The sequence below is a fragment of the Protomyctophum parallelum genome (genome assembly GCF_964188405.1).
Source record: "Protomyctophum parallelum genome assembly, chromosome: 15".
Lineage (NCBI taxonomy): Eukaryota > Metazoa > Chordata > Actinopteri > Myctophiformes > Myctophidae > Protomyctophum > Protomyctophum parallelum.
Window position 1 is genome coordinate 4,585,332 of NC_139710.1, and position 17,788 is coordinate 4,603,119.

The following is a 17,788-nucleotide window of genomic DNA, read 5'->3' on the forward strand; positions in this document are numbered from 1 at the left end:
CTCACATTCTACTTAAAGCATAAGGAAATGTAGAAAATATTGCCTTATAATAGGATGTCAATGGTGCAGGCCATACTGTTCAGGCCATTTTCAACACTTTCCCCTCAGACAATTCCAGGCAACTGTTTTTCTGTTATTCAGGATATATTGAAGATGCAAAATCAGCTGAGTTTTTTTTTTTTTGCAATTAGATTGAGGTCAAATTACATTATTACTGGACTACATCCCATGTTCTATTTTGTAATCGTACTGGAAATAGAAGTAGCTATGACCATTAAACTAAAATAATAAAAGAGACATATTGTATATTGTAATTTGGGGTGGTACAGGTACCGGAGCTGCATGGAGGTGAACGTCCGTCCACCTCCATGAAAGTCTTGCAGTTCCACATTTCGCCAGTAGATAGTGGCAGCTTCAACGTTGGATAGTCTTACTGGGGGCTTGGTTTGAACCCAGTAAAATGTACTAGGCTCATTTATTGAAACCAAGTCCTCATGAAATATTAACCCATTCTGACCTGAGATCAGATTCATACGAGGTTTCCGCCGGACACACACTGGTCTGATGAACCCATTCTGACCTGAGATCAGATTCTAAAAATGTCAGTCGTTCTTCGATTTTTTTCAAAAATAGCAGACCTACAAGCTCGTATCGTGCCACTCGGTGGCGCGATATGAGCTTGTAGATCTGCTATTTTTAAATAGCTAAAGCATAACATGATGCTGACACCAAAATGGGTGCCCGGTCAGAATGGGTTACTGGGGGCTTGGTTTGAACCCAGTAAAATGTACTAGGCTCATTTATTGAAACCAAGTCCTCATGAAATATTAAACAGTGCAGGTGCTCACTGGTCACCAATGCCGCCTAGATGAACAGTGCAACATTGATCAATTTAACTCGTGCAAATTATAACTTCAACGGGGTACATTCACTTCACAATGACAGAGTATTAGTCCAGTAATAATGTAATTTGACCTCAAACTAATTGCAAAAAACTCAACTGATTTTGTATCTTCAATATATCCTGAATAACAGAAAAAAGGTTGCCTGGACTTGTCTGAGGGGAAAGTGTTGAAAATGGCCTGTACAGTATGGCCATATCCATAGACATCCAATATACGGCAAATATTTTCTAAATTTCCTTTTGCTTTAAGTAGCATGTGACGTGTTTTCATGATGATGATGCTGCCATTCTAAGCATTATTTTTTGCATAAAAACACTCCTTGGGCTAATAACGGCCATAGCCACTTGCCCAAATGTGCTGACCTCATCACATTTGTGTGTATACTTTTTCAAAGATCTGATTGCTCAAGGCTATCTATAGTATTGATCTGAACAGAACCTGTTACTGAACAGGCAGGAGAATTTAACATCATGGCCATGTATCCCCATTAAAGAGGGTTACTGCTTTGATGCCGAAAGCCAGGATCAAATCCATAGTTAGCTGGTTAACACACTAATCCTGCCTTTGTGACATATAAACTGTCTCCCTGAATGCCAAACATTTATTGACATCTGCACTGCAGTATACACTGTATGTTTCCGCGCCGCTAAACATTTCTCTTTACCTCAAAATGAACCCTGAACGTTATTATTGAGCGCTGCCTGTAGTGTTCAACCCTCCTGCTAGCTTTCAGTGGACAAATCAGAATGCAGTGCTGGCAGATCTTGTACTGAACCAAAGAGACACCTGGAGGACATGCGGGTGAGACTCCGACACACGTCCACTCAGGCCCAGCTTCACAGCTCAGCGCCTCTCCCCTAATGAATTACAGCCCTGAACATCTGCCCGTCATTCGCTGCCTCAGACCTTTTCCTCCTCCATCGCTCACCTGACCACTCTTCCTACTCGCTCTTCCCTATCGAAGGTGGTGCCACCGACATGCAGCCTGTCTGTGTTGATTAGTTTCCAGTCATAGTCATACGTATTGGACAGGCAGGGCAATGAACAGTAGGTGATGACTGCGTATGAGAAACTGAATCAAATCAGATTACAGAATGTCGTTTTCATTCAAATGTTTCAGGGTCACATTTTCGACACCACAAAGTGACATTACATCGAGACTGTGGTGCAGAAAAAGGTATAATACCCCAAGCTGACAATAAATGCTGTGATCAGGTATTGCTTATTGCATTGTGTAGACTAGAGAACCTCCAGTTGGATTAAGAGTGTGCTCCCTCCCCTTATTTAATTACAGCGGGTGAAAATTAATATTTCTCACAGCTTCTCATTTAGAGGACATTCACATTTCAACCTCCTGCAATTATAGCGCCATATCTGACTGTAAAATCCATTTAGCTTAATGAATTGGTTTGCCGAGGAGAGGGAATATGACTTGCGTGAGTACAGTGGGTGCTCTGGTGTGAGCTGAGGTTCACACTCAATAACCCATTCTGAACGGGCACCCATTTTGGTGTTGGCATCATGTTATGCTTTAGCTATTGAAAAATAGCAGATCTACAAGCTCATATCGCGCCACCGAGTGGCGCGATACGAGCTTGTAGGTCTGCTATTTTCTTTAAATCGAAGAACGACTGACATTTTTAGAATCTGATCTCAGGTCAGAATGGGTTCATCAGACCAGTGTGTGTCCGGCGGAAACCTCGTATAAAATCTGATCCCAGGTCAGAATGGGATAATAGCCTTTACCTTGCCTGTTGCAGGGCCAGGCCTTGTGGCTCTGCTATTAAGTGATGTTAATGCTGATAGACAAGGACAGTGCCAACGTCAGTGCAGTAAAAAAAAATACTGCTGTCGATGAGTGTTTCAGAGATGTCATCACAACTTTCTTTTTTTTTTACATTTATGTCTATAATTTGCACTCTTAAGGGTTAGGGGTTATGTTTAGGCGAGAAAGGGTTGTGACATGTTAGTGTGTTGATGTTAAGTGGGCACAACATCTTTCCCGTGTGCCTGCACATCATGTGCACGTACGTACTCTGCAGCCAATCTGTGTGACAGTCTCTGTCTGTCTGTGTGTGGTGTGTGTACACTGTGTGTGTGTACAGAGTGTGTCTCTCTGTATCACTCTGTCTCTCTGTCTGTGTCCCTGTCTCTATGTCCAATTGTAAAACGGTGGTGTCTGAAAAGATAGCGGGGCGACACGGGACGAAAATACCATTAAGGGACAGAGGAAGCTCCTATATTCGTAATTTTCGGGGCAGCGGCTGAATTGCGGGGCCGCGTTGCGGGTAAAGGCCGCGACGAAATTGGAGCCCAATGAATTCACAAAAATAACATTGTCGGTGACTCGTGCAAAAACATTATTCAGTAATTGAGTTATTTGGAGTTCTGGCAGCGTGCTGAAGAAATGTCATCCGATTGCTAAGATTCTGCAGACAGACAGGCGCACGCACGCACGCACGCACGCACGCACGCACGCACGCACACACACACACACACACAGGGGTGAAAAGAATCATCTCCACCCACAGTCTTTGTGCTGGGTGGTGATGATAAAAACACCACACAAAGCACCAGATCACCCTCTAGTGGCACAAAGTCAACATGATTTCGCGATGAACAAACAAACCTGAGAGAGAGGGGATAGGAATGGAAAAACGACACGTACTTTAGAGAGAAATGCAAGATCTAATGTCAAAACTACAGCAACATGGTAATATATGCATAACAAATATTCCATTTCCCTGTGTCCGTACAATGACCATGTACCGCGGAGAACTGAATTAAGACAGGACAAACGGTAGTACAGCCTTTTGTTCCACTTGTTCCTGCTACTGCACAGAATTAAGAGTGATTAATGATTCGTCGTAGCTCTGTTCTGGCTCAAGGCTGGAGGCAAGCTGATAGAGCTCTCAAAGCCGCTCATTTAGGTTGTTTGTCCTGCTGGAATCCGAAAATTGTCTTGGGTCCAGGAAACTGTGCTGCTCTCAATTGATTACAAGACGGAACGGACGAGTTTTCACTGAGCTCTTCTCTTCTCTTCTCTTCTCTTCTCTTCTCTTCTCTTCTCTTCTCTTCTCTTCTCTTCTCTTCTCTTCTCTTCTCTTCTCTTCTCTTCTCTTCTCTTCTCTTCTCTTCTCTTCTCTTCTCTTCTCTTCTCTTCTCTTCTCTTCTCTTCTCTTCTCTTCTCTTCTCTTCATAATCCTCATCTTGTTGGTCTGGTTGTGCCCTTTGGGCCACCGGGCACCATCTGTCCTTCTGTCTGTCTGTCTGTCTGTCTGTCTGTCTGTCCGCTGACTCAACAGCTTCAAGGCACCACAGAGGGTGCCCGTATCCCTCTGCCAAGGTCAAATTATTTTCAGGAACAGAACAGTGACATGAATTGCCACTGGTGAAAAGGCAGTCTATACAACATGGAATTAGATTATCCAAGTGGAATTGTCCATAGATAGATAGTGATGAAAGCAAACAAGAGATTGTCGTGGCGAGGAAATTGCCAGGCCTTTTTATTTATGATTGTAAAGAGTAGGGAAAAAAAGCTTTATACAGGCAACATATCTGATAAAGGTCTGTGTTATTCAAAGTAGAAATAGGCATGACACTACCATTCTGAGATTTTAAGATTCTCACCTTCCCACAATCTTGATGACATTCCCTTATATTCTTTAATGCTCTTATCACTATTGCCATGTATGTAACTGCAGGCAAAAGTGGATTATATGAACTTGGTCCAAACCCTCAAACTCATAATTTATTCACAAGGAGAAACACTATGATATGGATACAGAGGTAGCAGAGGTAGCAGAGAACCTGTATTATATACCAACCACTATGTATAGCACAGTTTGTACTTCTTTCCTTGAACACTGTCTCAAACTGGACGTAATGTTAATGCCGAATGTGGATATCGACCTGGCTTTGATGTGTGTTTCGCAATGCACACAATAGCATGTTTTATAAAATGTATAATCTGTATCATTTTATAAAATGTATAACCTGTATCAGGGACTTAAACTTAAGTAAAAGGGAAACCTTTGACTATAGGAGTAAGTCCTTGTCCGTTTTGAGAATGATTTATTTCCAGTCAACCTGTCATTTTGCATACTTTCTCATGGAGGAGAATTACACTTGATTTTTATGAAACAAAAACTTTGCAGATAGAAAGAGGATAATTCAAGCTTTTCGTACAGCTGCAATGTTGGTGAGTTTAACATTGTTTAATCCAATCAGACAGGACTTTTCTGTTTGGATGAATGGGCTGTCAAGGCTAGAAAGTAGTTTTTTGCCACTTAGTGAGCGTTCCCGCATAACTTCCAGGTACGCTGATGTCACGTGCATACCCTATATTTTGACATTCCGTTTTTCTTTTTTTTTTAATGTTGCCACTACTTTTGGAGCAGCCATAAACTACACAGGTTCATCTCGATGTTCTGGGCATCTTTGTAATGTTAGTGTTAGTAAAAAGCAGGTAAAAGAGTAACGTTTGAGGCAGACTAACATCAGTCACTCTACCATTCACTGTAGTAAATACGTAAGCTGCGACCATGAGACCCGTTTCTGAATTCATCTATAGCGCCACCATGACATTTTTCACACACTTTCCTGATAGGCGGAGGAATGAATCCCACCCTTTTCACATTGGCCTGTTATAGCGCCACCAACAGCTGGATTTTTGCTAAACACATTTTTGGAACAAAATGCCTCAAATCATTAAATTGCCATCAAAGGTGTAAGAAGAAAGGGCACCCTTTTCACATTGGCCTATTATAGCGTCACCAGGAGTCCACAATAAACTGACCTGGTGGAGACCTAGCTGTGCCCTGATTGTCTCCACCAGGCCGAAGGCGAGAGAGTATGTTTTGCACTCCGTCCTTCCGTCCGTGTGTGTGTGTGTGTGTGTGTGTGTGTGTGTGTGTGTGTGTCCGTCTGTCTGTCTGTCTGTCCGTCCGTCCGTCCGTCCATCCTTCCGTCTGTGAACAGCTAATCTCCGGCACCGTTAACCCGGTCGATGCCACACTCCCTGGATGCCAACGATGAACCTCTGCCCCAAAATTTCCAGAACGGCCTGTTATAGCGCCACCAGGAGGCCGCTTGGTGCAAAACAAGTTTTTGGACAGTACACCTACAGATGTTGTCCAAACATCACGCAAATTGGTACACAGTCTCTCTAGAGCCATTCAACGAAACGGGTCTTTCAGATTTCTCAGACCCCATCCTGATTGGCTAAGATTGGTTTCCAAAGTTCGCAGGAGTGCTCAGTTTCAAACAAAATGCTGCAAATCATGAACACATTGTGTGATTCCGTGAAATTGTGCACGCACATTCCCACTAGGCCGAGGAAGAAATGCCACGTGAACATTTTCAACTCAGCCTCGCTCCTCGTGTAATGAAGAATATGGTAGCACATTGTTGATCTTTAACAACCATGTTTCATGTATCAATTTCCTCTATAGTTAAGCATAATAGGGTGAACATGTTACCACATCAGTAACGCAACCTAAAACATTGATAAAAAAGACAAACGTCATTATGTCATGAGGACACAAATGGCAACGAATACTATATGACCCATATACAGTATATAGCCTATACAGTATACATTATTTCAGTACGCATGTTGGTTTGGTTTGTTTCCCCGTTCCTCTGCTCCAGATAAAGTCAACAGAGGTGGACCAAGGGCTTTTCACAAAATGTATGTACAGTATATTTCAGTAAATGTTCCCCGTTCCTCTGCTACAGATGAAGTCAACAGAGGTGGACCAAGGGCTTTTCACAAAATGTATGTACAGTATATTTCAGTAAATGTTCCCCGTTCCTCTGCTACAGATGAAGTCAACAGAGGTGGACCAAGGGCTTTTCACAGACAGCTACTGCAAGGTCTGCAGTGCTCAGCTCATCTCAGAGTCCCAGAGGGTGGCCCATTATGAGGTGAGGACCCTAACCTGCACACACTAACACACACTAACCTTACACACCTCTGTCAAAGCCCCAGTGGCACTACCTATACCATCTTGTTGTGTTAACGAGCGGTGGTGGAAAAACTACTCACATGTTTCTACTTAAGTAAAAGTATCAATACTGCAATGTAGAAATACTAGCCTGTTACGTAAAGTAAAAGTCCGGAATTCAAAATGTATACTTGAGTAAAAGTACAAAAGTATTGGCATCAACATGTACTTAAAGTACCAAAAGTACTCACTCTCAAAATGTCTCATTTCAAGTTTTCAAATGTATAAAGATCTTTTGAAAATAGCAGATCTGCAAGCTCAAAGTGCGTCGCACCACGGCACATTGAGAGTGTGTAGATCTGCTATTTTCAAATGGCCAAAAATGTATTTAAGGCTGAAGTGGTTAATGTATATTTTATAATAATAATAAAAATCTAAAGTTATTAGTAACTAAAGTTTTCAAATAAATGTTGTGGAGTAAAAGTACAATATTTGCCTCTGAGATTTAGTGGAGTAGAAGTAAAAGTACTCGAAATTGGAAAGTAAAGTACCTCAAAATTGTATTTAAGTACAGTACTTAAAGGTATATTCAGTGATTTCACTCAAAAAACCTTAGGTTTCGTTTTTGGCTGTGGGACCCAGCCTTTCGTCCAATCAGGATAGAGAGTCAAAAACGAAACCTAAGGTTTTTTGACCCCCCCCAGGGGTTAACTGGGGACAGGGAGGAACTCCTTATATGGCCAGCACACTCTATGGTAGGGATGATTATCACGACAAAACAAAAAAAAATAAGTGATATTTGAATTAAGTGAAATCACTGAATATACCTTTAAGTAAATGTACTTAGTTACTTTACACCACTCTTGTGTTAACGAAGACACAGGAGTCATGTTGCTTTCAGTCTGTCCGCCTCCAGGGGACACACAACCAGAGTGCTGCAGTTTTTCAAACGTCAATATAGGGACATGACTTGGCTTTTGCCCCGTTAGTTTGAACTGTTCTTAATAGGCGACAACACACTTCAAGTAATTAGAGTAGTTCAGTGGAAATATGTCATAGATGTTTCTGTGGTTGTACCCTTGATTGATCTTAATGTATGTATAGCCCATTCTGACCGGGCACCCATGTTATGCTTTAGCTATTGAAAAATAGCAGATCTACAAGCTCATATCGCGCCACCGAGTGGCGCGATACGAGCTTGTAGGTCTGCTATTTTTGAAAAATCGAAAGAACGACTGACATTTTTTTAAATCTGATCTCAGGTCAGAATGGGTTAATCAGACCAGTGTGTGTCCGGCGGAAACCTCGTAATGAATCTGATCTCAGGTCAGAATGGGATAGGCTATAATTATTTACATAGGGGGGGGGGGGGCGGCTGTGGGTGACTAGAGGCGCCATCTGGGAGTTGGAAGGTCAGGGGTTCGACTCTTGGCTCGCCCGGTTTACTTGTCGTTATGCAGACGGTAAAGTGGCAATTTTACCCATTCTGACCTGAGATCAGATTCATAACGAGGTTTCCGCCGGACACACACTGGTCTGATGAACCCATTCTGACCTGAGATCAGATTCTAAAAATGTCAGTCGTTCTTCGATTTTTCAAAAATAGCAGACCTACAAGCTCGTATCGCGCCACTCGGTGGCGCGATATGAGCTTGTAGATCTGCTATTTTTCAATAGATAAAGCATAACATGATGCCAACACCAAAATGGGTGCCCGGTCAGAATGGGTTAAGGACTTTTTAATACCTAAAAAAACAAACCAAACAAAAGAGCAACGTTCTTTATAATAATAATACTTCATCAAAAGTGATCAACCAAACATTGGCAAAAAATGTCAAATTATTATAAGAAAGAGGCGAATATTTTGAAAATAGCCGATCTACATGCTCACAACGCCTCGCAATGCTATTTTCACAATATTCATCTGTGGAACCAAGTCAAACAAAATGTAATGCCTCAATTCCTACGATTCCAAGTGCTTGTCAGGGTGGGGGGTACCTAGTTCAAAGTATCCTATCTATCTATCTATCCATCCATCCATCCATCCATCCATCCATCCATTTCTTTTTCATTCATATGTTAAATAGTTTGCTATATATAGAATGTTTGTTCAGTAATAGGGCATCTCCATCTCTTCGGCACTGTAAAAACTGTTCATTTTCAGGCCAGCTACCAGAGTGCCCATAGACCTCAACATTTCAGTTTTCACATACATTTTAACGGTTCCACAAGCTATAGCAATGATTACCATCATCAAAAGAAAGAAAGAAGCTGCTACATCGCTGAAGAACCAAAACAAATAATTCTGTTCTTGTGTGCTCATACATAAGATGTAACAATTGATATCTTGAATCGAAGTGTCTCTGAGAAAATTAAGAAAAGTAATTCCCCTTCCCCTGGAGACCAGTAAACAACTTCCTTTGTGTTTAGAGAAGCATGTACTGTACTATATTTTACCTTACACTACTTCCACCACTGCTCCTAAACATCTACTGTAGTCTGTAGCTCAGCAATCACAAGTTGACACACAGATTCATTCTTTTTTGTGCCCTTGTTGCCCTTTAGAAGTTTAGACTAGAGCAATTTACAGTGATTGAGCGGGTATGGTTTGATCACCCTGTTCAAGGACACTATGACAGGACGCATGGAACTTGATGGAAAAGCAGATGAAGGGATTCAACTTGTGACCTTTTGGGCCATGGCTCAGTATCTCTAACCATCAGGTTATCTTGTGTCACCTCAAGGACAAAGTGAGCGCAGCAGCAACAGCAGCGGCCTGTTATTTGCTCTATCGAAGCGTAGGGCAGGTACCACCTCTCCCTTCTTTCTATAAAGATACTGCCTTTCACTCACTGTCACTGATTTAGGGCCCATTCATACTACCGCTGTAGTGCCCAAATGATTTCCGCTCGTCAGAAATGTTCCGACTTTAGGACGGTACCCCCCCCCCCCCCCCCCCCCCCCCCCCCCGAACCTCAAATGACGTCACATTGTAGGCTCTACAGAGCCAAACCGACTTTTATTCAGCTCTAAAATAGGAGAATGAATTGCGCCTTAGACTGAGTCAGAATGTCGGACTGAAGTGTCTCTGATATATGTTTCTGAAATAACATGAGCTAAAAGGACTATTATTGAGACTGCACACTAAGGTCGCATTCATACCAGAGAGCTTTGCTGCGATTAAAACGAATCCTGCTGCGCATTGTCAGAAAGTGCGCTTCGTTTGGCAGGTGTGAAGGCTCATTCGAATCCTAATGCGCAGCAAATAACCGCATTTTACTCCGCCCAAAAACGTGGGTTTCGCTTCGCTTCGAATCGCACTTGACTACGATTCGGTGCAGGTGTGAATGCAATCCGCAGTAAATAAAGGAAATGAAGCAAACATAATGTGGCGGGTGAGGAGCTGAACTAAGGATGTGACGGTTTCCGGTTCAACCGGAACGATCCGGTTTCATCTAGTAAACCGGATTAATTTATTTAAACCGACCGAACCGTATTTTTATGTTTGCCGACGGAAGCGGTCGCAACGCTAGCCGCGGTGCTCAGGCTCACTGCCTGTTGTAGCCTGCAGAGCGGCCAGCAGCCCAGCACACACACACCAGGTGTCAGGTTTCAAGTGAAGTGAATGGGGGCAGGGGGTGGAGCTGGATGGACCACGCAGTGTTGTTTGTTTACAATAAAGTTTCAATAGTCACTGTACAATAATTTAAAACAGTTGTCATGTTGCACACAATCAATTTGGTCATAGCAGCCGCCTGTAGAAACCCCTCATCTCCCCAAGCAGCAGCCCACAGTTCCCGCACCATGAGACCGCACAGTGAGCATGCTATAGCATTGCAAGAAGCTAAGGCTTAGCTGCTAAGCTAACACAACACCAGCCATGGTGGTGGTGATGTTAGCTAACTTAGCTAATAGCTTAGCGTAGCTTGCTGCTGCTTGGCAGTTCCTTCATCTCTGCCTGTAATTTCTTATTTTGTTACCCTGACACCGGCGCTGCAAAAACAGACAGATCTACAAGCTCTACAATCTCAACTCTTAAACTCCAGCTAGTCCCACTCCGCTTAACTCCAGGCTGCATGAACAGTGCTCGAGCGCTCAGTTTTCTGCCACCTAAATGTCGCAAATCTGGGAGTCTTAAACTTCAATGGCTCTTCTGCACAGCGCAGCAGTAGCTTTGCGTTAGTCAAAACTAAACAGACAGCGAGACGAGCATGTCGACCGTAGCAATGAATGGAGAGACCTATTTGGAATGATTAAATCCATTATTGGCCTGGAGAAAGTTACAGCCGCACCGCCTCCTCCTCCTCCTCCTCCCTGGCACATTAGCCATGTGCTATATGACGTTTTGTTTACCCTGCGACAGGGGAGAGGGGTTTCTCGTCAGCGAAAAGTCAAGCGGCCAGTGGCTTTAAACAGTAGGTACAGTTGCTCACATTTGGACTGGACACTGGACACGACAGCGATATGTTTTGGACTCTCATGGACCCTATATAGCTGGCCTGGTGCAGATGCATCACGATGCGTTAATTGTTTAATACAAATACAATGCTTAAAGAATTGATCCCAAGTAGGCAAGAAAACACTATGGCTTGTTTCCATTTGTGTGAGCATTGAGAAATAAAGACAAATGTGTTAAATCTGTCACTTTGTTGTTCAAATTATGGTCTTTACACCGCTATGGAAAAAAAACGAAAATTACTCAAGTGCGCCCTCCAGTGGCCAAAGTCGGTTTTACCGTTTCGGTCGGTTTTTTATTCAATATCGACCCGGTTTTGTAATTTTCAAACCGTCACATCCTTAAGCTGAACATAGTTGGAGACGGTTAAGGCATATTTTACGCAGCGCAAAGATGTCCCGTTACTGTGGATAGACGTGGTCGAATAAGGAGACTGAAGCCCTGATCGAAATGAGGACGTGTAGGCTACATTAATCAATTGCTTAAGAAAACACATAAAAACACTGCAGTGTATTATAGCCTACATAATATTCTGTCTGTCTGTCTGTGTGTGCCGTAAACATGGAGTGCTGTCACTGTGTGGGACTGGGGAGTTATATCAGTGCGCTCATGCAGCGCTGTGCCTCCATGCCCAAAAGAACAGTGTGTGGCGGCTGCGTGCGTAGAGAGAGAGAGAGAGGGGGGGGGGGTCCCAGACGGCACGACACATGCACGTTATGAGTGTAATTTTATCACCATAGATTTCACTGTGTAGGCTATAGTTTATGAACGGAACACATTGATAAAGGTCCCCCCTGCTGCGTTTCCAATTGCTGCGAATGACAGTGTGAAGGCAAACCGCAGCCAATTAAATATGCAAGAATCCCCTTTCCCCGCCCATACGGATCTGAGTCTACCGAAGTATTAGGTGAGAATCTGACCTAAGTCAGAGTGCCGTAGTTAAGAAAATTCACTGCTCAAAGTCACAATGCGTCTGTGGTTCATCTGTGGTCCATCTGTGGGTCGCTGCCATCCCGGTCGCTGTCAAACTATATGCACATACACTTCCTGGACAATTCCGAACCTCTGCCCCAAATTTTCCAGAACGGCCTGTTATAGCGCCACCATGAGGCAGATTTTTGCAAAACACGTTTAAAAAATATATATTACTCAAAGATATTGTATCCATACACCATGCAGTGCATGCACATCGGTAACACTATCTCTATAGTCATGTGATCAGCACAGATCCGTACGATTGTCCATTATTCTATCCCGATTGGCTACGATTGACATCTAAAGTTTTCATGACTGGCCAAATACCGATGTTGAAGACCCCTGCTTTGGAGAGTTGCAGAGGATAGGAAGTGACTCTACTAAATATTATTTAAATTCTCGTGTTCTTGAATGCTAATTACAAATATTATTTAAATTCTCGTGTTCTGAATGCTAATTACAGTACTTACTCTAGTTCATCCTCAACATTCACTCTCAGTACAGTTAGGGTCTCATGTGCAATGAAATGTTTAGCCAATTTGGCGAGGATGACAACAAGCAACACAAAAGATCAAAAAGACCTCAGACAGAGGCGACGTTTTCTCATAGAAGTTCCCTATTCATCATAACATTCCTGAGTTTGTGTCCTTTATGCTGACCATTTACTTGTCTGTAACTGCCCACGCCAACCGGGGGTTCCATTCCATCTCCATTTTTCATCAAGCTCTTTGGCCGACTCACATTTTTGAATCACTGAGGTTAATCCAAGTTTAAAATCCAAAAATAAAAAAGTCCTTACGGCCAAATTGAGACTAAAGATGTAATTATTTTTTGCTGCTGATGTGCTTTAAATCCCCTCTCTCAACCTAACCAACATCAAAGCCACTACTGCTCACATGCAGAATGGATCAGAAGGGTCTTCATAGTTCAAAGAGTAGGGTAGCTCTCTGGGTTCATCTTAATTTATGCATCCATTTCTTTGTGTGTATACACTGGTTCAGATGTGGGTTAATCAGATACACTTCACAGCTAAATTGACTATATTCACATGCCATTTTGTATACTGTTGTTGTACATCTTATGATCTTACCTGGGGATGGCAGTCTATTGAGGCAATATATAATAGTATTTGATAGTTCAAGGAGTATCCATATCCACTATAGCTGACATCATTTTTTCAAAGTGAATATGTGTATAATTTATTTGCATTATGCTTCACAGCCTACGTGCAGTATTGTGTTGTGTTTCTGAATGATATTATGTGACTGAGCTGGGTTTGTGCATATAAGTATTTGTATAGTGTCACCAGTGCATTTCAGTGCTAGCCTCTGAATTGTCTTCCTTGCTCCATGCATCTGCGGCACATTTCATTGCTTTGGCCAGAATAATCCCATTCCCCACATACTAGTGTCAACTGGCACGCTATATGTCAGCACTTCTCAGACCTTTTCACAAAATGCCAGCATTCTATCTAGTGTTGAACTTGAAGCTCCTTTCTTCATTGTGCAGGTTTTACCAGATTTAGATTTTGTATTTGCAGTGCACAATAGGATGTCTCTCCATACAATGCAGGAGCATAATCGGTTTTCAACTCTCTTAGAAGCGATAGATACTACAGCACAAGCACAACAGTGCTTGCTATCCAGCTACAGTTAGAGGATGAAAACTGTTGCGTCAGAAATCCTTTGACTTTCCTCTTCTAACTACCACAGTCAAATGGCCTGCAAATGAGTTTGCATACAGTACTATGTACACAGTGGGAAACATGTTTGCTTGTCAGCTCCACAGTACATTCATATATATTTGTGATGCAGCAGTTTGTGGTTTGAGCTAGGTAAGGGCAGATAGTTGAAAACAACATGGCAGACAATAACTGATTAACTGTTGGTCGTGCCCACATTGTTTCCATGCTGGTGTTTTCAAGGAGATCAATTTTAATTGTGAACCCTGTCTGCACCAACATCTCTCGTTCTATGTCTCTTGTACGTACGTCTCATTATTAAACATCTCACAATAATCGTATCGCGGAGATTTAAATTTATCGTGAAATTCATACACTAGGTTGAATTAGCTTTTGTTGACTTGAGCTGCAAATCCAGTACCACTTAAACCCTTAGAAGATCTACAAGGTCGCAATATGTTGCGTTGCAACTTGCAACACGTTGTGAGCTTGTAGATCGGCTATTTTCGGAGAAAGAATAGGGATGCTGGGGGTTCAAGTTACACAAAAGTGGAATTTTATGTTTTAAAGACATAGTGAAATGAAAAATACGTTTTTCACATACCTGTGGTCATCATATGGGCATACTTAACCGATTATATTCCGCCACCTCGTGGCTAAACTCAGTATCAGGTGCCAGAAAATCTCTTCAACAAGGCTTCTTTACACAGCCCTTGTTGAGCCTAGTTGAACAGGAAGTGATTGTGTGATGACACATAGCTTCAGTCCATGCCATCTTCTCTAGGTGTAAACATTGGTTTTCCACTCGCAAGGTCAGTTTAAAGTTTTATCAAGCCGTAAACATCGTCCTTCATCTCAATCTGAGTCCCTAAAGATGCTTGAAATCGCGTGTGCGCGCGCGTGCGAGGAGATTTGGATATTCCATGACGTAACACCATGGGAGCCATCTGAGGCTAGCGATGGATGCTAAAAACAGCTGAAAGACAATAAATAAAATGCTATTCATTCTGGATTAAATGACATTAAAGAAACCTGAGATTTCTCATTTTGGCAAAGGAGGATTTAAGAAATAATCCAGAGAAATTGCAGGTCTGGCATAGGCCTATATTATCCCATTCTGAACGGGCACCCATTTTGGTGTCGGCATCATGTTATGCTTTAGCTATTGAAAAATAGCAGATCTACAAGCTCGTATCGCGCCACTCGGTGGCGCGATATGAGCTTGTAGGTCTGCTATTTTTGAAAAATCGAAGAGCGACTGACATTTCTAGAATCTGATCTCAGGTCAGAATGGGTTAATCAGACCAGTGTGTGTCCGGCGGAAACCTCGTATGAATCTGATCTCAGGTCAGAATGGGTTAAGCAATAATCCAGAGAAATTGCAGGTCTGGCATAGGCCTATGTTATGTTACAGGAGAATTTCGGACTAGAAGGCTAATTGCGAACGCAGTGAGCCACTTACTATGACAGCAGGGGCTGAGTGTCTGTGTGTGTGTCACGCTGTGTGGTGTCACGCTGTTACACCACCGGCCCGCCACCAGAGGGCGCAGCTGTGGCACGCACGCACGCACGCACACACACACACACACACACACACACACAGGGCGCAGCTGTAGCACACACACACACAACCACACACACACGAGCTGCGTTCGCTTCACGCGTTTGCGCGTCTTACTTGTTGTAAACAGCACCCCCTGCTGTTTTCCTTTGAATTTGCCTCTGGGGGCGCCGACCAATAGAATGTGAATCGATGCCCTTTTTTGCAGCATCTCTGCAATCACTCAATGAACTCATCACAGGCAGTTAAGTGTCATTGCTGTAGGTTTCTTTTTCATAAGGACGATCTGGGGCTTTTGGCTGTTATTATAAGCCGTGTTACATTTTATTATCACCTCTGACTCCTCACTGCATCGGTCCTCAGTCCTCAGAGGAGGGGCGCTGGTCTGCAGAGCGTAGTGTATAGCAGGCCATGTGTTTGTTGGATTTGGAATGTCGCTTCGGAACATCAGAATGTTTATTCATCAGCACTATTCCCAACCATGCTTTGGCTGAACGCTTTGCAAAAAAGAATGCAGTGCATAAATTGGCGTGTTTTCTATTTTGTTTATCTGAGCCACAGTTCTGTTTTTGTTTAGAACTTCCTGTAGCTGTCTGTTGTGATGGCACTGGCTCTCTGGAGCCCTACTACTCACTCAACCTCTCCATCCTCATTCCCCTTACCTCTACATCTCTTCATCAATCATCTTCTCTTTCTTCCCTTTCTCCTCTGCCTCCCTCTATCCACATTATTTTCTCTTCCTCTTCTTCGTTTCTCTCTTACCTGAATCTGAGCTGATTCCCCAAAGCAAAGTGTAGACATTCTATTCCATGTATTCAGATTCAGGTCCTAGCCTGGCCTGCTGAATATGTATGAATATTACGATAATGCGCACGTCACGTGTGTGTGTGTGTGTGTGTGTGTGTGTGTGTGTGTGTTGTTTACAAAGGGTGTTGTGATGCGTCTAGTGCAGTAGTTAGTGGGAAGGTTGCATGGCTACTTCCGACCTGCTTGCTAACCTCTCGCTTACAGACTGCCGCTGGCTAGCCCTTGTGGTGAACGGAGAAGCAGCTTTGTGCATCAGTCTTCTCCTGCCAGTACACAGCCTCTCCATCACCAAGAGCAGGCCTCCACGTGGCCACACACGGCGTCGGTAACTGGGGCTCTGCGGCCCCAGGCTAACTCGGCAGGGGATCTCGGAGCTGCAGTGGTCCCCAGAGGTATGGTGTGCAGGCCCACCCCAGTGGACACGCCCTGGCACCTACCAACCACTGCCCCGCTGCCTTGTGGGCAAGTCTGGGAGGACTAAAGGCTAAGGGAGCACACCCCGATAGAAAAGCAAGCTATGGCGGCAAGCTTCAAGGCGGTATTCCGATAAACTGGATTTCCGGCAGCCTCCTGCAGTTGTGTGGATGTGCCGGTCGGTCGTCTAGGGTCCCCCTTGCCATCGGAACCACCTCCTCTACAACCAAGTTAGTGGCGTTGGGAGGCGTGCACCCCTCATGCCACTTTAAAAATCATCATTGCGCAGGTATTTTCTCCTTCAACAGAGTCTCCGACTTCACAAAGTCTGGCGGCGTTTGGAGTATACCGCAACGGGGGCAGGTTTGAATGAGCTGGAAGCTTCTAGTTGGAACTCTGCACATCAGCGGCACAGGGCAACGGTCGTTATAGCAGCTGGGATTGAGTGGCAGCTGTTTCCGGCAGACCCCTGTGCGACTGAGCAGCCCCTATTTAGGGACCGCACTGCTCACCCCAATCGGGGAACGGCCTAGAAAAGGTGGCCCAAAAATTGTCCACTCAGCACTGAGCCTGGACAGGAAACCGCACCTGTCAGGCCATTCCACTACGCGGTCGAAAAACTAAAAAAGATATACCTTTTAGAATTGCAGCATGGAACATAAGGACACTCCTGGATGTCAGTCATGGTACTGACAGACCTCAGCGCAGAACAGCACTCAGCGCCAGCGAGCTGAAGCGATGCAATGTGGATGTGGCGGCACTAAAGACTAGGCTTCTTGAGGAGGGTTCACTCAACGAAATAGGAGAGGGATACACATTCTTTTGGAAAGGTTACCCCCTGGGCGGACAACATCTCCATGGAGTTGGTTTTGCAGTCAAGAACAGCCTCTTATACCCAAGCTCTACAGAATCACCAGTGGGCATCAATGAGCGACTCATGACTCTTCGCATACCCCTTGCAAGATGTCGGCACATGACCTTGATTAGAGCCTATGCACCAACCTTACCATCCCATGATGAAGAGAAGGATCGCTTCTATCA

The 17,788-nt window shown here is 43.7% G+C and overlaps 1 protein-coding gene across 1 annotated transcript in view; it reads left to right on the forward strand.

Moving 5' to 3' along the window:
- Window positions 1-17,788, forward strand: part of zmat4a (zinc finger, matrin-type 4a) — a 132,895-nt gene that overhangs the window by 11,514 nt on the left and 103,593 nt on the right. The window contains exon 2 of the mRNA XM_083784755.1: window positions 6,732-6,833. Coding sequence (XP_083640881.1) covers window positions 6,732-6,833 — 102 coding nt within the window. The remainder of the gene's footprint in view (window positions 1-6,731; window positions 6,834-17,788) is intronic.